Source organism: Drosophila pseudoobscura, chromosome 2, assembly GCF_009870125.1.
Source record: "Drosophila pseudoobscura strain MV-25-SWS-2005 chromosome 2, UCI_Dpse_MV25, whole genome shotgun sequence".
In the NCBI taxonomy this organism is placed as follows: Eukaryota; Metazoa; Arthropoda; class Insecta; order Diptera; family Drosophilidae; genus Drosophila; species Drosophila pseudoobscura.
The window spans coordinates 17,816,919-17,843,378 of NC_046679.1; the positions used below are offsets into that span (position 1 = coordinate 17,816,919).

A 26,460-nucleotide genomic window follows, 5' to 3' on the forward strand; every position below is an offset into this window, starting at 1 on the left:
ATCTGCATATGTGTATATCTATATTCGAATCTTAGGCTCTAATTACGTATACATCTTGTGTGGGTTTTCTTTCGGATAACCCTCAATAAATTGGGGATAAGTTCCCGAACTGAACTGAAAGACGAAGAAAGACTCGATACACGTCGGGTTAGATGTATCTTGTGGCTTGGTTCGAGCACAGCTCGTTGAATCTACTAAACTATATATTGGTATCGGGAACGGTACCGTTATCCTTATCGGTATGGGTATGGGTATGGGTATGGGTATGGGGTCACGGGTATCATATCTCTCTTTAGCGTACAACTTACGATCAATTAACGGAACGAGATCAAAAGCAATTTCGCATGCGAGCGGGAAAACAAAGCGAGCTCGCGAACTACTACTATTTCTCAAATATTCTGGTGTCTCTGGTCTCTGTTTCTATGCTCTATCCAGAGACTAGAGAAACAAATGGAGAAAAACAAGATGGTATAGCTAAAATAAAAATAAAAATAAAAATAATAATAATAATAATAACACAATAATCAATTCGTTTTCTCTTTGTTTTTTAGATTTTTTCAAAACCAATAATTTATTTTCGTTTGCCAGGGCAAACGATTTGTCGTCGTCCTCCTTCTCGGGGCTACTGTCGGATAATCTCATCAACGCTTTGTCATTAAACTAAACATAATAATAATAAAATTAGGAATTAATTTAATTTAAGAGTTAAAAACACTACACATTACTTAAAGAAACAGCTTCAGTTTAGTCGAACTTCGGCGCGAACTAAACAAATTCGTTTACAAATAAACAGAGTTAACTAAAATTGCATTATTTTATTCCATTAGCACAAACTATACACATTCAAATATTATACGAGTATCCTTCAATACGTTCCTCTTCGGTTTCCCTCTCGTAATATTTTACTTTGCTAACAAATTCTATTTATATTTAAGTTACATTTTAATAGGTTTCTTTTCAATCATTTTTGTTTTGTTTTCCTTCTTTCTGTTACATACATATCTTTAAATTGGTTTAAAACTTGTTTTTTTTACCAAAAAATTCATATCAACAGAACTATGCTTTCTTTCAACATTTATATTCGTAGTTTTTATTTTTGTATTTTTGAGTATTTTCGCGAAACATAATTTAAACATACCTGTAAGCAACAAAGGGGTGGGCGGGGCAGGGGTTTGTTCGAATTTGGAAAGACCTTCTACATATGTATGTATGTATTTTTATAAACATAATCTTACGCCGCGAATCAATTTCCATTCTTGTTTGTTTGAAACTAAATTAAAATTGTGTTTGTTCTCGTATATTTTGTATTTTTTTTTAGTTTTACTTCTAAGTAGGTTTGTAATCCGCCTGCGTTGCGCTCTTCCACTACTTTTGTTTACTTAATCTATTTAATTAGTTTGTAGTTTTGTTTTACGTATTTTCGGTTGCTTCTCAAACGCTTGAAATAATGCCTTTAGATTAGTTTCGTATTCGCACATTACCATCGCAATTTAAATATTATTCATTTAAGTAAATAGTTCTTTTGTTACAATATAGAGTTGCTTTGTATTTGTATTTTGTAATTCCGCCTAATTCTGGTCTAAGTGTCCGCCTTGGACGGCCGCCGCCGCGGCTGCTGCCGCCGCAGCCTTTTGCGCCTGCGCCTGCTTCTCCTGCTCGTTCAGCTCCTTGATCGCCTGTATCTCCTTTTTCAACTTCATCCGCCTGTTCTGGAACCAGATCTTGATCTGTCGCTCCGTCAGGCAGAGGGCGTGCGCCATCTCGATTCTCCGTCTGCGGGTCAGATAGTGATTCGTGTGGAACTCCTTCTCCAGCTCAAGCGTCTGGTAGCGGGTGTATGTCTGTCGGCCGCGTCTTCGCAGACCATTTGTACCTAGAGAAGATCAAGGAGAATGTTAGTAGGGCTCCTAAGGAATTATATAAAACATTGACAAAGTCTTTCTAGCTCGCTTCCATCAGGAAAGGAAGTATGTCTTTTCCGTTTGGGCTGTGCGTTGATGAGCAAGTCGAAAAACCCGACTTTATACATTTTTTCATCGGCCAAATAAAATTGAAAAACTGCAACAAGCTACTCAACATTTGTGCTGTTGTTTGGCTAATGTCGTAAATATAAATTCCCCTCCTCGAACTCAAATTGAAACGATCATCAGCACAGACGTAGGCAGCAACATCCAGCAATTGCAGCCAGCAGGAAAGGAAAGGAAAGCAAAGGAGATCTCCTCTCCAGCGGCAGAAACCTCAACTGCAAAAAATACATTTCATTTTTACGAGTATGGCCATTTGCCAGTTGCATTTGCGGTTTTTGTTTCTTTGGCGAGATCGTTACTTTAAATTGATCGTTTGCTGCTGTGGCAGGCTGATGTTGCTGCTGCCGACTGTCATTGCTGCAACATTAAAATGAAAAGGAGAAACGTGCGAGCATTCGGCAACGGGGTATAGTCGGGGAGAGTTGTCTACTTAAACTGCAGTTATGCCGGATAATGCCCGTTTAATTGGCAACCTGAGTCAGACAAGGACAGGGACAGGCAGTCGGACAGGCATTGAGTCTCATCAACATGCAGTCGGTGCTGGCGTGTTTAATCTCTGATTTTAAATATTTATGAAGTTTAATTTGCCAGCCAGTGCAATAACTCAATTTCGTGTGTGTTGCAAGGCACTCGCACTCGCACTCTCACTCTCCCTATTCATCCATGGCTGCCTCTGTCTCTGCAGAACCAGACCATGTCTGATTTTATCAGAATTTACTCTCCGCTTCCGCCTCGCCTCGCCACGAAACGAAGGACGGACGAAAGGGCAATGTTAACTTTCGCATTTTGAATTCCGAGTCTCTTTCTCCGATTCTGGGCTTGGGCCTGGTCCTGGGCCTCGGCCTGGGCTTGAGCCTGGGCGCAATGTTAAGTTAAATATTATGAGCATTTATTATGTTATAAATTTGGCCTAAAGGTATTAACAAATTTATGCCGACACGAAAGTCATAAAGTGAAAACGCATTTATCTTTCACTCTCACATACACAGACGAGCCCAGCCCGATTATTACACTTGCATATGTATATGTGAGGCGAGTGCACTTGTGTGTGTGTGTGTCCGTGTGCGACAGACTTACGTGATATAAATGGCGAACAATTTTTATAGACAATAAAAATGATATGAAAATAAAGTTGGCAGCATCCAACAAAGAAAATAATCATCCATATAATATGCACGAGTATACGAGTATCTATATATCTGCAGATACATTTTTAAACGCATTTATAAAGCCATCAAAGTGAAAGAATTGTAAACACCCATTAAAGGTGACAGAAAATTGGCCAGTGACAAGTCCGAATGCTTCTCAGTAGAATACACTGAGGCTCAGAGGTATGTAGATACGATTAAGATATATTAGGTAAATACTAGCAGTTAGTTAAGATTTATTTTAAATATAATAGCATTTCCACAAGCAGTCGTCTTTTTTATATCGAGATAAAACACAATAAGGAAAAACGAAAAGCGTAGAACGCATAAATAAATTTATTTAGCCCTAAACCTGTTTGCTGATTAACTTAAATCCGCTCCCGCTCCTCCTGGAGTATTCATCACGCCGGGGTTTTAGCAAAAGTTTCATCTTACTCTGGGGCTGCCGGCAGCGGAGTACGTGAGCTGTGCTCGACAATTTTAAATGGAATTTGTCACTCGGCGGCCGACTATTTAGATGGCCGCCCCGAAGCCCTGCCATGCCTTGTACTCGTATATGCAAAAAAAAAGAAAACTTTTTACGAAACTTTGGTTTGCCCCTACTTCTTCCCTTTTCTTCGCTTTTCCTCTCCCGCTTGGATTTTTTTCCATCGCACTGGCCAAGTTTCAAAATTTATTATGCGAAAAAGTGCGAAATTCATTTTGCTTCTTTGGCTTCTTTCTTCATCTGCGTCCTGCTGTGCTGTGCTGTGCCAGTTTCTTTTGTAGACTTTTCGAAAATTTTTGTGTATTTCTAAGTACATAATTTAAATGCTGGTATGTGAGGGGTCGGCCCGGGGCGGGGCGGGGTTGGGCCGGGGCTGGGTACGGTCGAGGGGGCGGCACAATAAAACTTTGTATGGAAAGGCGCGAAATTTCCCGTAGATAATTTAAACGAGCCAAAGAGAGAGAAAGAGAGAGAAATGGGAACGGGAATGAGGATGGATGGTGGAGTCGGAGTCGGAGCAGCAGAGAGAAGTGGAAATCTTTTTCCAGAATATTTATTTTTTCCAGTTGGTTTTCCGTGGGGCCACCCTGAGTTTTCCTTTTCCTTTTCCCATTCTGGAGATACATTTTCAAGGTTCTGTCGTAGTCGTCGTCTCCGTCATCGTTTTGGGCGAGCAGCTGTGCCCGTGTCGAGTCCTCAGTACGTGTTATATTTTTTAACTTAAATTCCTGAGGGATTTAAAGTTTTGACAGTTTACGTGTCTCCCATTTGCAGCGAACTTTGAACCGAAACGAAACGAAACGATAGAAGCTTCTCTCCGTCTCTCTCTCGCTCGCTCCTTGTGTCTTCCTTCTCTATCCATCTATGGGTGTGTGTCCCTCGGACTGACTCACCCCTGTTCGGGTGCCGTTTCCAGCGGCAATAAATCTCCAGGTGACGGCGACTCCATGTTGCATGCGGCACAACGTGTGATCTATGCTTCTATTATAACTATTTATATACCCAGATACAAGCACAGATACAGATACAGATACAAATGTATCTGTATGAGTGCATGTGTGGTATGTCGTGCGTTTGTGTGTGTGTGTGTGTGTGGGGAGGACTACTTATATTTAATTCGATTTTGTTTTTCGGTTTCTCCCACCCAATTGCTCCTCCTCCTCCTCCTCCTCCTCCTGCTCGAATTTATTTCTTTTTCTTGCCATCGTCACGAGCCTGTCCGAGAGAGCCCTATATAGGAGCTGATATTTCTGTCGCGTAGCTCTTCTCCACCTTGATGCAGGAATTTCTGTAGGGGTTACGATAGAGGACCTATTCTTGGTATCTGTAAGGCACAACATTTAGATGCGCAGAGATTACTGGGAACTGGAATCCATCTATCTTCGGTATGCCAAGACTTGGATCAACCGGAAATTGATTCCCCTTTTCGAGCAAACGAAAGGAGGGGCGAAAGAACTTGGGAGAAACCCTTTTCGGGCCCGACCAGGAGAAATCAATGGCAAATCGATTAATTGGTCCGTTTGGCACATATGTGTCTCTCTAACACCCCATCGAACCCATCGAATCCAGCCCCTGCCTCACGAGTTTTATTCGCAATTTAATTAAATCTATTTTCGTGCGTGTTTGTCATGGGCGTGTTTCACCTTGCCTATGATGTGCACACACACACCCACGTCCCACCCACGTCCCACCCACACTCTGGCTTTGGCTATACATAGGCATCTGTTGTACATATATATCTGCGTAGTACTTGCACCCCTCTGAATTGGAGTGTCTATAAAACAATTAAATGCGACGACGACGACGACGACGACGACGCACAAAAGCCACAGAAAGTCGGTTGAGGTTTACTGGGAGACGGAAAACTAATTTTCCGCACTGCCAATCGAGGACCACTAAATCTGTCAATTAAATTGGCCGCAGGGAGAACGAGGGAAAGGCGTTGGCGGACGGTGAGCCGGCTTCCTTGGATCTGTGTTCAGACGTGATTATGGCCCCTATGCCTATGGCTATGCGGGATGTTGATGCTTGCGGTGGCAAATGCGCAATTGAGTTGCAATTGCGAGCACGAACACGGACGCAATCTTTGAGATACACGCACACTGCAGATAAACACACACATATGTAGGTATCTGCAGCTGGCAAACGGCAGACTGCAGCCCGGATTGGCGACTGTGTGTGCGTGTGGCTATCAAATTTTGAGATACACGCTTAGGGAGTGCCCCCCCCCCCACCACGGCAACCCCCCAAAAGTATCTTATGGCCCGAAGCCTGCCTCAAAGCATTGGGCTTTTGCGATTTTTCTCAAATATCCTAGACTGGGGCGGGCGGGGGCAATCAGTTTTTAATTACTTTTCGTTGGCGCACTCCCCTCCTCTCGAGGAGGAGAGTACCTCTACTACAGTGCAACTGCATCTGCATTCCCGCAACCACAAAGGAGCAGGTGGTGGCACCTGGCAGCCACTTGCCCTTCCGCTCTCTCCCAAAGGATGTGCCGTGCGGAATGTGTGGCTCACATCCCAATGCCACTCATCTGATCGACGTGGATTCGTGGCGCGTACAGCCTCCCAAATTGTACTTCAGCATAATTGTGCCCCGAAAACTCACTCTGCAACGCGTTGGTGAAATTTCTGTCAGATCGCCGATAAAATCGGCTTAACGAACGGGCATAAGCCGCACGCACGGTTTATTTCCCCGACTTGTGTTCGATTTTTGGTAATTGTGGCTTGTGTGCGCAACTTTCAATGGCCGCCCGATGATCTGAGAAGTGGAACGGGCACGGTGCAAGGGCAAGGGGAAAGGGAAACTGGTTTGGGCCCTACCCCGACATGGCGGCGTCTCTCTTGCGCATGCGCAGGGACCCGCTCGTCATTAAAATAATTCATTGCCACGGCGGTTGCAGGAGGATTGCGACGGCGACGGCGACTGCGACTGCGACTGCGGTAGCTGACGCTGCAACAGGTAGCCGGATCCTCGACGGGTCCTCGATGGGTCCCAGGGCCAGTGACCAGCGAGCAGGGTGCTCTGTGGCTGGAAGAGCAGGGTGCTCGGTTCTGAGTTATGGCTGGGCATGTACTGTTGAGCCAGCAATTTAGTAGGGACTGTTCTTATTTTGGGGGAGCAGTAGCCGAGAGGAGACCAGCGATGAAAGCAGATACAAAGAACATCTTTAAACCCATCGATCACTTGTTGTAAAGCTGCACTTCCCATTGATTGCCACCAATTGAAAAACACGAAATAACAATTAGGGTAATCTTCAAACGTTTTCCCTTTCATATCGGGGAAAGCCTGAACGTCTTCCCTCTCTCTTCGCAGTCCATCAAATTGAATTTGGCTGCCTTGTCATGGCAATTAAAACAAAATTTGTGTTTGAATGAATACATTCGACTGTTTATTGTCTCGATTTTGAATGTGAATTGTATAATAATGCCATCATTGGCACACCGAACAGACACTGGCAGGGAGCCGACTGACCCAGTGCCCCAACCCCAACCCCAACCCCAACCCCAACCCCAACCCCTAGCCCGAGTCCAGGCCTAGGCCTAGGCCAGAGCGCGACGAAGCTGAACGCGGCATTTGATGTGGGTTTATCTTAATAGCTCAATTAATGGCCCTGCTACGCCGTACCCCTTTTTCCTAGGGGGCGACCCGCCATTTCCATACTTGCAAAGACCCAAAACCAAAACCAAACCATATAGAGCCGTTTATGTATGTGTGTGTGTGTGTGTGAAACGCCTTCTCATCGTGCTTTAACCTCGGCGTCATCATTAAAATAATCAACGACTCTATTTTGGCTCCGCTTCAAGTTCTATTTCCATTTCCAGTTTCATCTCCGCAGACACAGGCGGGAGCACACACACTGCCACGGACGAGCGACAGCTGGCGGAACGCATCGATAGAGATACAGATACATTCAGAGATACAGATACAGATACAAAGACAAAATCTTAACAGTTCAAATACGAAACACAGCAAAGGCATTTGAAGAAGATGCGGACAGAGCGTGACTACGAAGATGAAGTTGTTCGATGGGGGAAAAAGCACAGAATTCACAGCCAGAGATATCAGAAAGCAGACTCGGATCGGACCGAACCGGACAGGCGGACGGATGGACGGACGGACATTGAATAAATAAATAAGTGGCACGATGTCAAGCTGTTTCATATCTGCGGAGAGCATCGCAGGCAGGACAACGATGTTGGCTCTGCCCCGGGCCAGTCGGAATGCCACTCGTATATTTTCGATTTCAGAGCTCATTAGACAAAAACTAAAAACGCACAACTCAGAAATACGCCCGGATAGATACGATTCGGTGGATGGGATACGATGGGATGGGTCTGGTCTGACGTCAGGCTGCCCCCGATAATTATCGATTGGAGTTATGGCAGCTCGGGAACGGAAATGTGCAACATTTCCGCACTTTACCCAAAAACGGGCCACAACTCGTAAAAATCAGCGCCAAATGTCAAATCTAACTACCGATAGCCGGCAAAGAAATGCCTTGGAGTGAAGAAAAAATGGCTGCCGCTCCGATAAGACTCCGGCTCGTAAACAGGAGTATGTCTGAGGGAGGGGTGGGTGTCAGCGGAACGCTCTCAGATACAGATCGGACGGCGGCTGCAGCGCCATTTCGTGTATCTGTATCTGTATCTTTTAATTGCACGCGAGTGCGAGTGCGAGTGCGCCCATCTGATCTGTCACGCCCACTCGTTTGCGACTCTGGTTTACTGCGGTCTACGGTCTCTTTCTTCTCCCTTATCGGCCAAGAAAATCGCTTTGAATTTGTATTTAATTGCCTCTTCGAAATCGAAGTATGGCCCCAGGCTATGCCACTGCATATATTCATCCTTAAATGATTACAATTAGTGAAAAATATACGTTTGCATATCTCAGTCCTGCCTTAGGACTTAACTTGGAACTCAGACAAGTGTTTCTTCGGGCCCAACCAATGTCCTCCCAGAGTGTTGCTCATTGGGAAAAGACCTCCATAAAAGGTACCATTTTTCTCATATTCGCTTAGTCAAATTTCGAGTGGAGCCCAACTTTGGCTAATAATTAAAAGTGGAAAGCTCCGCTTATCCCATCTCATGCAACACCTTGGCTCGTATTACCCATTAGCTCGCAGTCCCCGCTCTGAGGGCGGTGGGGGGGTGGACTGTGGGTGCAGCCGAAACTTCATTAAGGGCACATAAAAGTAAACAAGCGAAAAGTGTCGGAATTTCACACATAATTGGCACTTGAAGTTTTTACTTTTATTTGGCCCCAACTGAACGACAAACTTATGGTCCGTCCGACTGTGCAAGTCGCATGCGGAGAGCAGGCAGAGCCCCCCAGTCCTAGTCCTGGTCCTGGTCCTTGGCAATTCGGTTCGAAATCGGGCTGAGGTCTGTGTTCGGTCTTTTGGGGTCACAGCAGCTGCTTCACGGCAGCGCTTTTTCTTTTTTTCCTCTTTCTCTTTCTCTCTCTCTCTCTCTCTGTCTCTGTCTGTTGTTTCTACTGTGAAAAAAGTGAAAGTTAAGAGCAACAATTCTTTTCCTCTTTGTATTTGTTGTTGTTTTTTTAAGCCCCATCTCCCCTGCTAGAACGTGTGAAACTAACAGTTAATTTCGAGACTGCAGCCCCCACCCCCTCCCCCACCCGATGCCGATTCCGGATGCGAATCCTGCGCGTCCACGGCGTCCTGTATATGAGTGTATTTGTGAGTGTGTGAGTGTCGTTGGGAAGATTTATGTGGAAATTGCCGTGGCACCAGATCGAACAAAACGAAAAACGATGCCCAGATACAGTGGGGCAAATCGTACTTAAATAGGACACAACTATTCAAAATTGTATCTATCTTTTATATATGTAGCCTGTATGTGTAATACATGAATACGTATGTATGTATATGTAAGTCGCACACTTTTTGCCCAGTCATTCATCCCATTGTATCAATGGGGGGGATGCAGTTGGTCGACTGCTGCTGCTGTCCTCCCCCCACAGTTCCCACACTTTTTTGCAATCAATAACATTTTCGCAAGTGAATTACTTGCCATTGTTTCGCTCATCCCTCAGACAAAGAATGGGCTCCAGGACTGAGCCCAGTGAGCCCCAGAGGGGAAGGGAAGGTGTTCTGGGCGAAGAAAGTGACAAAGTTGAAATTTCCATTTCCATTGTCCTCCCTCCTTCCCTGCGCAGATTTATTATGGTTTATAATGAACTTGTAAAGTAATTATGCGCTGCGACGCGTACGTACGTGTAGGTATGTATGTATGTGCCACCTTGGCGGTGGTAGAGCTGAACCACCCCCAAGGCGGCGCCTCCATCATCACCACACCCAGGCATTACTCAGTCGCAAGGCAACCCTTTTCAAAAAATGGCTCTTGTCGTGTGATTTTTGGTACTCCAACCACCACCCACCACCCACCGCCGAGTCTTTGGCTGCCGTTTACGCTTGTAATTACACGCTTCATTGTTGAAAGGGAACAGACCCAGGAAGAGGACTTGGGGCAGGAGCAGGAGCAGTAGCTACTCCTGGGGCAGTCATCTTGGATGGACCCGCTTGCGTCGAGGGTCTCCATTTTGCATGTTGTTTCGTCGCCTCGCTCTGGTGTCGTATATCTTCCTTCTAATTGGGTTTCGTTGTGCGCCGTGCCCGCTAATGTCAACCTTGCTGATGTCCCCAGCCCCATGCGTGCTCCGGACTCTGACTCTGACTCCGCTCCGACTACGCTCCGTCTCAGACTCCCGATTCACTTAGTCTGCACATGCAAAAGACGCTGGGGATGGATCCCCAACCGCCGGAAACTGTGCCCGGCCAGAGCCATTAAAAGTGGGTGGCGGCAGGAGCTGACGCTGGCGCTGGCGCTGGAGTGCTGCTTGAGGAAACGGAAACGATGAGCTTCGTCGCTTCTTGGGATGCCCCCCCTCACATGTGTGTGTGTGTGTGTGCTGTGTGCATTGGGGAGCCAAGGAGCTGGCTGGCGTCTGGTGAGTTATGTTGCATGCTTTTAGGTGATTTAGCCCACGTTTGTATGCACAAACGTCTGCAGGGTTTTGGTTTATGTTTTGTTTAACTAATATTTTGTGAAATCTTCTTTGGGAATTATGAACTTGGCTGGATGCATGGCTGGCTGGACTGCTCCCCCCACACTCCCTTTTGTCCCTTCCGCCTGGCCGAAAGTTTTTCATTTTGCTCCTTGCCAATTTCACACTCTGCCAAACGCTGCAGGGCGGGCAATAATTTCCAGCCAATAGGTTGCTGAGGCACGAGGTGCGCCAAGGCAAGGGGTTAGGATGGGCCAGGGACATGGTCCGAAAATGTGGAAAATATTGTGACATTTCTAGCTGCTCACACACGGGATTCCATGTGCAAGATCTTCAGTTATTTCTCATTTGAAGACCCAAAACTCAGGAAACATTCGTAATGATGAGTACATTCATTTTTGGACAGTTTAAATAATATTTTATGAAAAGAATATTCTAATATCGAACACCATTGAAATCCAGAAAGCTGTAGCTTCCATCTACAGGCATACAAATTCCGTTCCAATATCATCTTCCGGATCGACTTTCGCCGAGGCTATCCGGCGGAATGATTGTATTTCTTTTTGCCCAGCACGCTTATTAAGTGAAGCGAATGGCGTCCGGCTGTCTCCCGTAAATCAGACCTCTTCCCCACTCGATTCTGGAGCCGGAGCGCCTCCTCCCGGGGGCTGGCTGCGGGAGTTTCCCAAGCGCTCAAGTCTTTTCTCACATATTAAAAAAAGAAGGGAGAAAACCGAAACAGAAAAAAATCCCTACAACGCTTTGCATAAAAAAATAAAGCACCGAGTCATGTGTGTGTGACATCATATCGTATATTGTCGCATGAATTTACGTGACCATATGTTGTCGCCGGAGCGCATAAATTGCAAGTGGGGCACAGACGGCTCGGCTCTGGGACTGGAACTGGGCTTCTGCTTCACTGCCTCAAGTCCCGCCGTAACCCTTCAGCCGCCTCACACATTTCCCAAGTGCTGATATTTCGTTCGATGCTCGTTTGACTTCTGCAAGTGCGGAGAAAAAATACACCAAAAATTTATTGAATTTAATTTGAATTCGCACAATGGCCCCCGCAACATCTGGCACTTGATAGCCGGGTCCTCGCTCGAATCTGTATCTGTATCTGTATCTGTATCTATGTATGCACCTATATCATTCCTCATTCCTTATTAGATCGAAACGGAGTCTCGTATGAATATTTAAGCCGCCCTCCGCCATCGCCTAATGAAGCCGCGCAAAATTCGTTTTTAATTGCCATCGCGAAATCCCGAAGATGGCGGCTGGTAGAAAAATTTAATTTTAATTGCTGCCCAGAATCGCAGTATGCCGGAGTATGCCGGATCCCCAGACTCCAGCAGAAATATTGCCACTTGTGTTTTTTAGTCCCCCCCCCCCCACCCCTCTCTCTCTCTCTCTGGTCCTTAGTGGGCAAAAAACTCGATTTTCCAGCTAATGGATGAAGGCAGAGCTGTTGCTTTTGGAAGAGGAGGCTGGTGCTGGGTCTGGGTCTGGTGCTGGGTCTGGGATTGGGTCTGTTGCTGGTCTGGGCATGGGCATCGGCTTCGACATCGGCACAGCAGCCAATTAAAGGCATGACATAAATCCAGCTGTGACTTGTATTGGGTGTTTCCGCCTGCGGCCCACATTCTCCATTCCCCAATCCCCAATGGGGCCCATTCTCCACTCTTCACGGCAAAGACAGCGCCAAAATGTTCAAGATTGTTGCAAGCCCAAACAAAACAGAGGAACGGATCGGCTGGGCCATAGCAAAGGAAAACTTTGCCCAACCAACTAGACCCGGACCCGGACCCCTCCCCGACCCTGGCTGGGGCTCTCGCCCGCTTTTCATGCTCACGCCCGTTGTTTCATTTTACAATGTGCTTTTTTCCTTTCGGTTTTTCGGTCTTTCTGTTGTCTGTTTTTCGTTTCTTGTTGTATTATTGCATTGTACGCGAGTATTTTTCTACTTGAGTTGGCACAGCCCCCCCCCCCCCCCCCCCCCCCCCCCCGTAGCACTGCTGCTCCAGAGTTTCGATTGTTGCTGGTTTCCCGTTGGCTGTTGGCTCGAACATGCAACCGCAGCTTATGCTAGGCCTTCGCCATCGCCTTCCCACACCCAAAAAAAGATGTCAGTTCTGGGTGTCCCCGGGGGTTCAGAGTTCCCCCTCAGATTACAAATTCTTGAGAGAAATACTCGATTCCGCGTCCGACTCGAAGTTAACTAATTTATGTCGCAGGACTTTGAATTAATGAATAAAGGGAGAGCAGGCCCAGATGGATCGTGGGCTGGAAATATGTAAATTACTTGCAAAAAGCACAAAAGTATATAAAAAACATTAAACAGAGAAGCGAAACAAAAAGAAAGAGGGCCATGAAAACTTTTGTCTTATAAAGTGAAAATTCCTCGAGCCTCGAGCCTCGAGCCTCGACCAGATGCCAATTCTCTTTGTCCTTCGTCCAGGACGCACTTGTCCGAGACGAAACTTTTCGGTAAAGAAAACTTGGCGAGTTATGAGAGGAACTGCTATGGAAGTGACATCATGAATATGGTAAGCAGGCAATCAAATTAAATAAATATATTTTTAATTGAGGGGCTGATCCGAGTGGGATTTGGGGGGTGCGAATTGGGGGATTGTATTGCTCTACTGCATTGAAGTGGATTGATAACTTCTTTCCTACTAATACTAAAGTGTTTATTTGGAGTACTTTGAAACTGCTGAAGAGCCAGCATATACAGATGGGTGACCAATAAAATTAATAATCATAGTAATTCATTTGATTTGTTAGCGGAGGGTTCGAGAGATTCGAATGGCCCTTTGCCCAGGCCCACCCAGCCCCCGTATAACCCATCGGGAAAAGTTCGGCAATTAAGAGAGAGAGAGGGGAGGGAGACGTGGCAGGGGGGCGGGGGAGGCACAGACACACAGACAAACGTTGGCATCATGGCATTATCTTTGGGCAAACAGACATGACAACGAGGAACAAATAAATCGCATAAAATATAATTATGAAATTTGTAGCCCGAAGGGTGGGGGTGCAATGGGGGGGACTGGGGTGGTGGGTGGTTGAGTGTGTGGGCGGAGGATGCACTGCCTTGAGTTAATACGCGGCTTGTAATTAACTTGTAATTTATTGGCTCAAGTTTTTAGCGGTCTCTTCCTGGCTTTCTTTGCTTTCTTCCTCGTCTCTGCTTCGGTCTGAGGGTCCGCTTCATTTGCGGCCTTTTCTTTCATTTTCTTTGCTTTTCTTAGATGTTTTCCTTTTCGTTTTTCCATTTTTCCTTTTCCTTTTTCCTTTTTCGGTTTTTGGTCTCCTGGCTCATGGTTCATTTTGTAAACTTTCTCCTGGCGCTGCTTTATTCGCAACAAAATGTCTCGGAAAATAAAGCTAATTTATATGGGGTCCGCCCCCCCTTCGGTGCGTCCCGCCGCCGCGGCCACCGCACTCGCCCACCTTTAATATTAAATGTTACACCAGGGACACATTTCGATGAAATATTTCGTAAAAAGTGTCTACGAGAGAAAAATTTGCCAGAGTCTCAGCTTCAGCTGAGGTCTCCCTACCTCGCTCTCTCTCTCTCTCTGGCAATCCTTGTGCCTGCCCCTGCCCCAGATCCTGCCCGTGTCTCTGTCCCTTTCTGGGTCCATGCGTCTTGCTCAAGTTGCGTTCGCTGGTCGCACAAAACTTTCTCCTTGCGGCGCTCCACGCCTTCCGCCTCAGCCTCACGCACGTGGCAAGAGGCGGAGGAGGAGGAGGAGGATGAGGAGCATGGAGCAGAAGCAGAAGATGCTGCCGCCGCCTGGCATTCCTTTTGTTTTACTCCGAGTGCGCCTGGAGCGGGGAGGGTGGGTTCTTGGGCCTGGCACGGCCCAAGAATTATTACCGACCAAATAAGCGATATTTCTCGAGGGATGAATGTGCTTTGGTGCGTGTTTTATTTTATTTCGTTGAGTTACAATCCACCATCTAACGGTATACGCTTTCCCTTCCGCCTAGGGGTGGGTGGTGCCGCATGGGCGGGGGCAGTGGCGGGGGCGGTGGCGGGGGGCGGGTGGTGGTGTTCGGTGCGCATGCCAGAAGGAGGTGCACGGGAAATGTCGAATGCGAAATTAAGAAAACATGGCAGTAAAATTGGGTAATAAATCATTGGGGGGGGCCTCAAAGTGTTACTTCCATGGGCCCGAGATCTCATGCTCGGCACAGTTGGAATTTGTTTAGCTACAAATTATATGCGGCTTGCCACACATCCTTCGGGGAGAGTGGATAGGATGGATGTTGCGACATATGCCAGCGAAGGAGGCTAGACTGCCCGAGAAGTTCGAGTATCGATAGAGTGGGGTCTGGAGCAAGGTACTCGATCGAAAACGGAGAGAGATGAAACATTTGGAGTCAGTAGTCCATCCATTGGCCTCCTCCATTCAGAGGGGTCCCCGTCCCAGTCCCAGTCCCAGTCCCAATACCCAATCGAAAAGCAATCCCCCTAATCCCCCTAATCGCATATCACCGGCTTAAAGCCCATCCTCTGGCTGCAGTACCCATCTCTGTGTGCGTGTGAGAGTGTGATTAAAATGGCGATATGAATGCATAATAATACGAGAGTTATGACCCGGCCAGACCCCGCCGTCCACCCCCCACTCCCACTCCCGATCGGAGGCATAAAACTGCAGCAAACTAAAGCGCTGCAGCTCCCCCCACCCCACCCATCGAGTCCTTCAGAGTTCTGGCCGTCCCCGTCCTTCCCCGACCATCATCGCCGGGTGAGTAAGTGAGCCTGAACTTTGATGCCGCCACATTCTATTCGCATTTGGGCTCCAACTACCTATGACCATATATCTCTCCTGGCCGGACTAGGACCGACCGTCGACTCGCTCCGTCGCCAGCGGGCCGCCTGTTATTCCTCTTCTTTTTTTTTTTTTGGCGAGTCAACTCCGACTACGAAGCTCAAAAGCCGTAAAGCCTTGAATGGGGGAATCGTCTAAAGGGAGGTGGACGGTGGGCGGTGGGGCGATGGACGATGGACGATGGACGGTGGGGTAGGCGCAGTGGCAAAGAGTGCCGCCTCGGCCGCCGTTGCCCCTGGAAGATTTATGCAGTTCATATTCACATTTTCCAAACGCCGCATACCAGACCCAGCAGCAGCAGCAGCATTCGAAGAGCACACGGATGCAGGCACAAGAGGGTAAAGGACAGGGCGGACAGGGCGGACGGGGGGGCATGGGATGAGGACGTGGCACGGACACTGCAAGCGTGCGTCTGTGAAATGTGCATATGTATGCCCCCCCCATCCATGTGTGGGGATCGGTGTGCGTGTGTATCCGTGTGAGGGAGACTGAGTCCAGCCGCAATTGTTGGAGCTTTTTTGGGCGCCAAATGTGCGCCGAGCATTGCAGCTTGCAGTTGTTGTTTTTGCCTTTGTCCCTGCTGAAATACAGTGGAACGAAGAGCAGCTTAGCCAGGCAAAATAATCCATACAGAGCCAAGGCCATTTCGATGTGTTCAATCACAGTGGACTGGCAACAAAGGCTGTTACAAAGCCTTAAACTTCTCATAGACCCAAGACCCAAATCGGCATTTTGTGGGCTTCCCTCGCCAACCAGTTCCACTGTGCCTGGCCTAGCCCTAGCCGTGATCAGAGCCACGGAGAAGGGATGACGGTGGTGGAGTCTGGGGCTCGGCTTTGCTGGATGACTGCAGGCCGGGCGCGCTCGGGCAAGTGCTGGAGCACACTGCATATTAAGTTATTGTATATTAGGTGTTAAATCAGATAAATTTTCGCATAATACCGCATACAGCACTCGGATTTTCAAAGATTAACGTGGCGCACACACAGCCAGTTGTTGGCCAGTGCAGTTGTTGCTGCCCCCCCCCCCCCCCCCCCGTTTTGTTGCCCCTTCTTGTGGCCGTTGTTTGAGCCTGGCTGTGGCTGTGGCTGCAGCATTTTGGAGCTGTTTTAATCATTTGAATGCTGCACATTGTTTTCGACCAGGGGCGGGGGGCAGGGGGGGGGGGGAAGTCTCTAAACAGTGTTGCAGTTTATTGGCATCGCCGGACGATGGTTATTTGTTGGGCTGGCAGTCATTGATAAACCTTTTGCTTCGACTTTCCATTGTTTGGCTCTGGCTGCACATCGGACTCTCATCTTTCTCTGCTTTCCCAGCAACAGATTATTAAAGCGAGCATAAACTTATGCAAATTCTTAATTACAGAAATCGGGAAAAAAACAAAAGCTGAAATCGAAGCCCATGAAATGGTCTGTGCCGTGGCTGCGGCTTCATTAAGGCTGCCACGGCTGCTGGCTGTTGTTGTTGTTGTTGCTGCTTTGGTTGCATATTTAAAAATAAATCGCACCGTTATTAAACAAAAGCTATTGTGTTTTATGAAAAGCGCATAAATAAAACCCGGCAAAAAGCAGCACAGAGCCAGCACAGAGCCAGCAACAATTTATTATGACAAGTTGCCCTGCCACTTTTATCTCCACACACACACACATTTCTGCAGATAGATACACACACATACAGCACACATATACGATATCTATATATATGTATATTTTTTTGTATTAATACTGCTGTTGTTGCTCTTCGTACTCGTATAACACAAAATATATGCAATAAAATAGCCACAAAACAAACTCTGCCCTAAAATGCTGAATGCTGCTGCAGCAGAAACTAACTAGAAAAGGCATCCAGCAGATACATAGATAGATACATACATGGAGCGTGTGTGGCAGCAACGAGAACGTGACCAAAAGTGGATTTGACAAATAAGTTGCTAGAAAAAAGCTCAGTTTTAATTAGTTGAGCTGCAGAATATTCTCCAATTTAAAGGAAACGTTTCGCTCGTATAGAAATTCCCATTATCAAACGATTCGGAAGGAGATGGAAGCCCAATAAAAGCTCTGATACCGGATGCCAAAGAAGAATCTTTATCGTCAATTCACTAAGAATTCTAATGAATATTCTCGAATATTCTCTGAATCTTTAAAAAGAGAACCCCTTCTTTTGAAATGTGTAGCTTCAGGATTTTTCTCACACTGTGAGAACCTGTAAACGAGACTGCCATTGAAGGTAAGTAAATGAAATGTGTGCTTAAAGAGATCCTATCCCCCCCCCCCCCCTCCGATGGGCAATGCATTCACTAATCCGTGGCTCAGTTGATTAACGCAGCGAGGAGGCTTCTATTTATTATAAATTTGCAATTTGAGCAACAAGCAACAACAACTACGAATTATGCACGCCGAGGGCAGCCAGAGTTGATTGCACTTGCCACGAGATGTGGCAGGCAGGCGGAGGGGAGTGGGGGCCCCAACAATTTAGTCCGACATTGCATATTTTTGCTCGCTCCGTCTGCGTGGCATGCAACGCACCGAACACCGGCCATGGCGATGACGATGGCGAGGGAGAGGTGGAGGGAGAGGTGGAGGTAGAGGGAGAGGTAGAGGGATAGGGATATGCTCCTGGGCGCGTGAAAAAAAGGAACGAAGCCCGATGACCATCGCAATGATGATGGCCAGAAGAGTGAGCTGCGACTGGCCAGCAGGAGCAGGAGTAGGAGTAGGAGCAGGAGCAGGGGCAGGAGTAGGAGTAGGAGCAGGAGCAGGTTGGCTCTCTGGCTCTCATTCTGGGCGCTGCTGCTGCTGTTGCTCTTGCTGTTTCTGTTGATTTGTTTTGGCCAGTTGTTGCTCTTGTTGTTGTTCTCTTTCAAATTGCCCGTTGCACGCTGCCCCCCGCGTCCCCGTTGCACGTTGCCCGTTTCCCAGTTTGCCGGGTGAGTAAAACGATTACCCGCCGGCTAGGAGGCTCGCTTTTTGGTATGTGTCGGAACAACTATTATTAAGCGTGCACTCTCCTTGCTGTTGTTGTTTTTTTTACAAGTGCAACGCCGTGCCCCTGCCTCTTGTTGCGGCCATTGTTCTGCTTTGGCTGGAAATTATTATTCGCATGCCAAAATGAATTGAGCAGCCGGATCCGAGGGGCAGCAGGAGCAGCAGGAGGACAAGTGGAAGTGGAAGTAGAAGGGGTTTCTGTGGCATGCAACATGTTTAGTGGGTACACATGCGTCGCGTCCCCTCGCTTTCAAATTGCCCAGTTATTAAGTAAATTGATTTTAAGTATGTTTTGAAATTTGCTTTTATTTGCTTCTAAATGTTTTGCTGCTCGCATTCGTCGCTCGAACGTCGATAACCCGAGCCGAGCCGAGCTGAGCCGAACACAACCGAGCTGGCCAAATTGATTGTTCACATTACATGCAATTTGTTGCCGTTCCTTCGATCTCCATTAAGATATCCCGATGTCCAGGGAGAGCGCGGAATTGCAATGAAAATAAGTGAAGAGCTGCCCGGACCCTTGGGGATCTAGAAAGCATTTCTGTTTTATCTCTCTCTTGATAAACGTAATAATGGCTATGAAGGCCAGTCCTCGCTTATTCCAGCACCTCGCATATACATATTTTCTATTAACCGACGTTAAATTTAATTTAATTTAAAACTTGCAGACCAAACAACGTGGTCGGAATGGTTCCGCGGCATGCGAAATGCTAATAAGCAGGGGGAAGGGGCCGAGGGGCGACGGGGGGACGGGTATTGAGATACCGATTTCGATACCGAATGCAAGCATCGCCGACTGCATCTCCATAAACAGTACAATTAGACTAATGACTGTGCTCAGGCCCCGCGATCGCCAGTGGGCAGGGGCCTCATAGACCTGGTGCCGGGAGACCACACACAGGCTGATCCGGGACTGGCCAAACCGGCTCGCCGTCAGCACTTGCGCATATGATTAGCTTTGTGGCAGGGCTGTGGCATGCCACTTCTAAGTACGTGGAGAAGCCACGTGGAGGAGCGCGATGGCCTAATGGGTCGCCAAAAGAGGGACAGCTCCCTGAGCTCCCTGAGATGCATTGCGGCTGATGAATTGCCCGCTGCTCGCATTTGGCCAGGTTAAATGGTTTCCATTGCAGCACAGACAAACCGGTTTCTCCGGTGGGCAGGTAGTCTGGGTCCGGCAGCCGGTTGTCGTCGTCTTGGCCATGCTTGTCCCATGTCGGTGGTGGTGGCTTTAATGGCTTCCGCCAACGATCATAGGAGTGAAATAAATGGCCAGACGCAGCCAATAAACGTCGCGCGTTATGCCCTGGCTCTTTCGTCGCTTGGCCTGGCTAAATGGCTAAATGAGTTAAGAACTGTGGACAGCTGGATGCGATTTACGAGGGGTACGGGATAGTACAGATATCCTCAGAGGGAGGACATTCCTGCTGGCCTCGTAATAACACATTCTGCATTATTCGTATAATAATATCTGTCTGTAATTTACGAAACATATATATTGCCTAGGCACCCATCAATCAGTTTGGGATTTAAGGGAATTGACCTGCACCGTGCACTCTGTGGCTCTCCTCCGGCTGGCAAGCCAGGGCCAAGTCCAGTCCAGTCCAGGCCAGTCAAGTGCTCGGTCTAGTCCCAGTCCCAGTCCCGGTCCGGTTGAATAATAAAAGTAATCGCTCTTTACCCTTTAGGGTTAGCGAGTGGAGCAAATTGCAAGTTGAATGCCAACCAAGTCGTTGGTCGTCGGGCGAGGGGAGAGTTCGCTTTTCTATAAGCATAAAAATTGCTATAATTTGTTGAAAATTACATTTTATACATAACCATGGCCCCCTGCTTGGCCCCAGCCCGCCCGGAGACCCGTAATTTATTTTCCCCTACCTTTAATCAATATACGTCCACGGACAATATGGCAGCTCCAACTATTATCCGAGATGGATTGCAGCGCGGGATTGGCTCAGTGAAGGGCTGGAAAATGGATGGTCCGAAAGTCAGCAACTGGAGCGGACCAATCAAAAATATTGAAAACCATTTGATCAAGCCATCAAGATTAGCGAAATGGCCAAGGGGAACTGGAGTTATGGGAATGTTTTGTGCTGCCCTCACAAAGTCAACAGATATAGAAATTTATCGGAGTCTTCGATTAAATGCCTGCGAATAATCGGATTCTCAAAATCGATTGTAAGTCGCTTTTCTTTAATTAAATTTACTCATTGCGCACTCGATTCTTAATCATGAAACTTCATAGAAAGACAATAGATCTGCTTCTTTCGTTATTGTCTCATTTTTTCAGATTACCTCCACAATTACCCCTTTAAAATCGCTTCCCTTGCTCTGGTTTAAGGAGCATATGGCAATGGAAATTTATGCAAATTACTTAATAAAATGTTGTCAACAACAAAATACATTTTCAATAGACCAATATCTCTCTCTAGCCCTCTCTCCCTCAGTCTCAGCCCGTCTCGCTCTGCCGGACAAGGGGCGTTAGTGTTTGGCCATTAAGGTTTACCCTCGTGCCCGGCCAGGCCCAACCCCTTTCGGACCGCCATCTCGCACTCTGAACTCTGAACAAGGGTTGGCGGTGCAAATCTCTTATGTGACACAGTTCCCGGGAATGATGGACCTGCTCTTGCGCCTCCTCCGCCTCGATGGAGATCCAATTAAACCTTCTTTTTTTTCTCTCCTCAGTTTTCTGTTTGTCCTCATAAATTGTGCATTAACCTGATGCGGCATAGCTCCGTAAAGCAGAGACATAAATCCTCACCAACTTCCAGAGCCACCCTCGGCCATGTCTCACGTGCGGGGCACGTTGCCACCCTGCCTCTGCTGGCCATGCTGCCTCTGCTTCTGCCTCTGCCTCTGCCCGCTCCTGTTTACCATCTTTCGCTTCTGTGCCGATTTCAGCCGAAAGATAAATAATCTGCTGCCGCTCTACCGCTCCACCCAGACGCAGTCATATTTGCGGTTCCCCCCATCCTCATCCTCGTCCACCTCCGGCCCAAGCGCCGCACGAACCTGACTTCTTCTTGGCATTTTCGCAATAAAATCGTAATAAAACACATTGGTCACGTAATTTCGTTTGTCTGTGGGATTTTATTGCCATTTTTTCGAGCAATTTTAAATTGTTATAAATGTGACTGCGACGGCGACGGCCCCGGCCCGGACCCGTGTGTTTACTCAGCCATCCGCCGCACTTTGCGTACTTATATATTTATGATGTGGAAAATATCTTGAAAACTGCACAGGCAGGCATCAGGGAAGGCATCGGGGAAGGCGATTCCGGGCAGGCGAAATCGATAATGATGATGGGGATCTTCTCTGCTCTGCTCTGCCCTCTGCCCGCCCTGAGCCACATTTATCAGGATAATTACACTCGTCCTTGGCCGGGGAGGGGCAAATGAACGGGACACGCCCCCGGCCATGGCCCTAGCTCCGCCTCCTCCCCCACAACAGTCAAAACTTTCACTGGCCAAACACCGCACAAACGACAATTAAGCAACAAAACTTTGATAAATTGCTTCCTTGCTCGCATTTTACGAGTGGAGTTGCCCCACAGAGTGGTTCGACGGGGCTGGGGGCTCGGGACTGGGGGCTCAAGGCTTCTTTACACTAATTAAGGGTCTCAGGGTTTCCTGCAAATATTTGCTATCTGGCTCTGCCTCTGCCAGCCAGCAGCGGCAGCATCCACAACAATGGGGGACAGTTATGTGGCGCCACAGGCGGGAGGAGACTTCGAATATTTGTGCTCCATTGAGCAAAGTTTGCTATAAACTCGGAATAGTTGGAATTGTGTTCGTTTGTTCGAAACTCGATGGCAAAACAATTTCTGTGACTATTTCCAAAACGACAAATATTCGAAATAAGCAATTTTTGGCATCTATATAGAAATGGAATCGTATTGAATGGAATGGACAGGGCCCAAATATATAACAAAATATATATAAAATATATATATAAAAAATGTGTTCTTTAATCTTTAATTGTGTTTGGGATAAGCGTAATGTCCCCCTAAGGTTAGTCTTAGTTAATCAATTTATTTCAATTAAATTCATGCAAAATCTTTTCCAAGGAACTCGGGCTCCACCCCACCCCAGCGCTAATCCTTGGCGAACAACTTTTGGATGCGAGAAATCCGCTCGCCAATAAAAATGATAAAGTTTTTTGCGGAAATATAAAATTGAATTATTGCATGCAATTTAAAAACCAACAAAAGCTGACAGAAGTCGCAGCTAAAAGCCGGGCGGAGAGGCAGGGGCCGGGGGGCAGGGGCAGGGGGCAGCATCAGCCCCAACAACAGCAAGGACTGCCAAAAAATTTGTCAAAATAATGGCGTCATTCTGCAGTGGTCGCCGGCGAACCGGGGAGGGGTAGCTGAACGGGGGTGGTGGTCGACAAAGACGCCAAGAGGATCCGCTAGGACGAGCGCACACACACACACACATGCCGCCGGCGACGCTTTGGTTTATCCTTTATCCTTATGCCTTTTTGCACATTATTTGCTTTTGCAATTCAAAGCGATTAAGTGCGACATCGCCGAGGAGGACTCGAGAGAGAGTCGCCTCGAGACTCGACGCTGTCTCTGGCCCTGCTCCGGGGTCATTAGGGGCGACATAAACCATGTTTTTGTTGCAGTGGCCGACAGTATGTACGGCAGTATGTACGATATAGAATATATTGCATGCCTAATGGCAAAGTCATCCAATAACTCAATGCGATGCGCCCGAAAGGCTTTCAAACCGCCTCAAACTGTCTCTGGCCATTAGCGCAGGCTGGCCGTCGAAAAAATAAAATAAGAGGAGCGTAAGCCCATTTAATAGAGCAATTATGAGCAGTTGAAAGTCGGGAACAGTCGACCGATGTCGGCCATATTTCAAAGTGTTTGGCCGTAACTAATTAAGCAATTAATTTCCGAGCAGCGGGACGGGTCGGCAGTCCCACAGTCCCACAGTCCCACAGTCCAATGGGGAAGTTCAACAAACTTTTGGCCGAAAAATTATTTACAGGCTGCTCGCGTCGCGTCGCACCTCTCCATGTGGTGTAATTTAGTGAAATTATTTATGCCATGGTCCGCAACAGCCTCCCGAAGTGCCAGAGAAACCCTTTCACATGCGTGCGCCGCGAAGTATGCAGCACTTTCTGTGCGCCTGCCATAAAGCATGTTAAACGCCCCGAACGCCCGAGGGTGTGAAAACTTGAATCAAAACCGAACCGAACCGAACCGAAGCACTCGGAATATTTATGATGCGATTAGCAGGAGTCAGGCCCAGTCGTGGCTGCTGGCGTTGCTCAGGTTGCAAGGAGTTGGGTGGGAGATTTACGTGGCCAAATAAGAAGGCTGCCAATTAAAGCTGTGTGGATGGCAGGGGGGGGGAGTGCACCGCATGAATATGTAAATAAAAAGAGCTAATAAGTGGGTGTTTAATAACCGGATGCCCCAAAACCATGGCCTCCTCAGACCCACAGAATGGAGAGCGCACTTTGTCAGCCGGCAAAAGGTAAAAAAATCAGTAGGCAAGGCAACCGAGCAGCCAACAACAGGAAAGGACATGCCGTGCGGCAGGGGCAAGGGCAGGCCCGAAAAAAGGTAGCATGTTTAATTTGCGTGGCATTTGCAGCTGCCTGCGGCAAAAAGATAACGAAAATAAAACGTTTGTCGTCCTCCGAGTGGAGACGGAGCGATGGAGGGGGATAAAAGAGTGTGAGTGGGAGTGGAAGACTCGGAGAATTTTGTAGAGCAGTGCAAACTAATTAAAACGACCCTGCACAGTGTTGCACGCGAAATAAATCCCCCACCGAATTATGATTAACATTTAATTTAGCGAAAATAATAATCAAGCCTGCTTTGATTAACTCCGAAAGTGCCAGCCATTAAAACTCTCGTAGGCATAAATTCGAAAATCATTCGGCGCACGCCACATTAAATTCATTAATATTCAATTAAAATCGAAAATCAAAAATGGAAAAACCGAATAAAAACTAATAATAATCGAGAGCTAATGGAGCCCCTCGACGGCTGTGATAATTATTTGCTGGTGTCCTGGATCGGCCCCGGTCCCTCCCTCACTCGGCCACGTCGAGAGCATTTATTCATTCATTAAACGCAGACAATTAAGTGTCAGGAATTTTGCAGGACTATAAATCGTGTGGGGGTCGCCGGGGAGCAGGCAGATGGTGGGATGGGTGGGCTCGGCCTTTTGTCAGGTCAGCCGAAAATCTCCATATGCACTGACCAAACAACTATAAAACTATGTGCGCCCAGGGGTGGCAGGAGTTCTGGGGAGTTCTGGGAAATTTCAATTTAAATTTTCCCTCTGTGGCAGCCATTTTGCAATGGCCGCGACTGTTATGGCCTCGCAAAATGGTCCACCAACGGACAGGAGGCGCAGGGGGCGGCTCAGCCGACAATCGGTTAATTGAAAATTCTCCAGAAACCAAATTAGAAAACGGGAAACATAGTTCCTGGCAAAACAGGGAATATAATGGCAGATTAGTACGTGTGGAAATGGCAATAAATCCTGATTCTGATGATCACTCTGGCTGCCACATTCCGGTCGATGAATAATTGTGGCATTCATGTTTCATAGTAGGTTTCGATACACAATATGTATGGTAGAGGTATTGATTTATGTCAACTTTTCCAATTATTTCAAATGAATCTGTATTTTTGGAGTGTTGAAAAACATTTCATCTGTTTCTATGCGGACTGCCTAACCATTCCTTATGAAAACTTTCGTACAATTCAAAGGTCTTTAATTTTCTTAAATTATTTCAAAGTCTGCTTCTGCAACTCTCTCCCCTTCCTTCCCTGTTTTCGGCCGATTCGCACGCTTATCGATGACTGGGAAATGCGGCCCATGACGTGTCCTACGCTGATACCGGCTTTCCTTCGGCTTCCCTCGCCCTCGCCATCGAATTTTTCCCTCCAGGTCGGGCCCTTTTCCCCGGATTCAGTGTGTGTTTTGCTCAAAAGACATCAAATTACTTTCGTATGCAAATCAGCGGCTTTTCTGCAGAGTTTTTTTTGTATGTGCTGCCGCCTCCCAAAGCTGCCGCACGGCAGCCGACAGACGCCGCATGCCCCCTTGCCACAAGCCCTTCGCCCGGGACAGTTGATCGGCACCAAATTTATCTCAATGATATGCAGATAAAACTAACAAGTACCAACGTTTCTTTTTCATTCCGTTTCGTTTCGTTTCTCCATCTTCCTGCTCTGCCTCGCTGCACTTCTCAAGAGACAGAGAGAGAGAGAGAGACAGAGGGAGAGAGAGAAGCGAGAGTGGTGTGGAAAAACTACATTAGCAAATAAATTTATTTAGCATTACAAAAAATGAGGTAGCTAAGTGGCTGTGGGTGGCTGTCCCAGAAGGGGGGGAGTGGCTGGCAGGGGGGTGTGTGTGTGGTGGGTGGTGGGGTGTGTGTGGTGGGTGCCATGAATTTATTTAAGATACTTATTGATTGGATTTGATTTCATGCTATGAGAAAGTAAACTTGTGCAAATAAATTTAAATGGGGGCGTGGAGTCCGCTCCGCTCAGCTTCGTTTTCCCTCTCCCAATTTCCCCCAAAGTTGCAAGTTTTTCTGCCTTTGGGGCAAAAGGAAATCCCGTCATGTGTGTGTGTGAGTGGGGTGGCGGTAACACGCATGAGTAATTTTCCAATTTTTGTTTCACATCTCCTGCTAATCTGGAAAATGGTTTTCTTCTGTCGATGATGCTAGCTGGGGATCGGCTAAAGGGGGGGATTACAAATCCTGCAGCTGGTATGCTACTTCTATCCTTATATGTTCTATATATCTACTCACTTTGTCAATGTTTTTTTGGAGGTGGGATACATGGGAATAATTTGTTTGACACTTACCTAAAAGAAGAGAAGAAAACATATATTTATTTAGTTAAAGGGTGTTTAATAATTTCCAGAATATACACAGATATTCGTACGTACAGGAAGAAGTTTGAGA

At 47.2% G+C, this 26,460-nt stretch overlaps 1 protein-coding gene and 1 long non-coding RNA gene across 5 annotated transcripts in view; one reads left to right on the forward strand and one right to left on the reverse strand.

Moving 5' to 3' along the window:
• The first annotated feature begins 24 nt into the window (after nucleotides 1-24).
• LOC117183408 (uncharacterized) lies at nucleotides 25-833 on the forward strand. The gene is made up of 2 exons (XR_004468566.1): nucleotides 25-468; nucleotides 552-833. It is a non-coding gene; the product is annotated as an uncharacterized lncRNA (long non-coding RNA).
• Nucleotides 529-26,460, reverse strand: part of Ubx (Ultrabithorax) — a 76,918-nt gene continuing 50,986 nt past the window's right edge. For all 4 annotated transcript variants that reach the window (XM_003736605.3, XM_003736606.3, XM_015182109.2 and 1 more), the window contains one exon: nucleotides 529-1,873. In XM_003736605.3, the coding sequence (XP_003736653.2) occupies nucleotides 1,569-1,873 (305 nt within the window). In that variant the 3' untranslated portion in view covers nucleotides 529-1,568. The remainder of the gene's footprint in view (nucleotides 1,874-26,460) is intronic.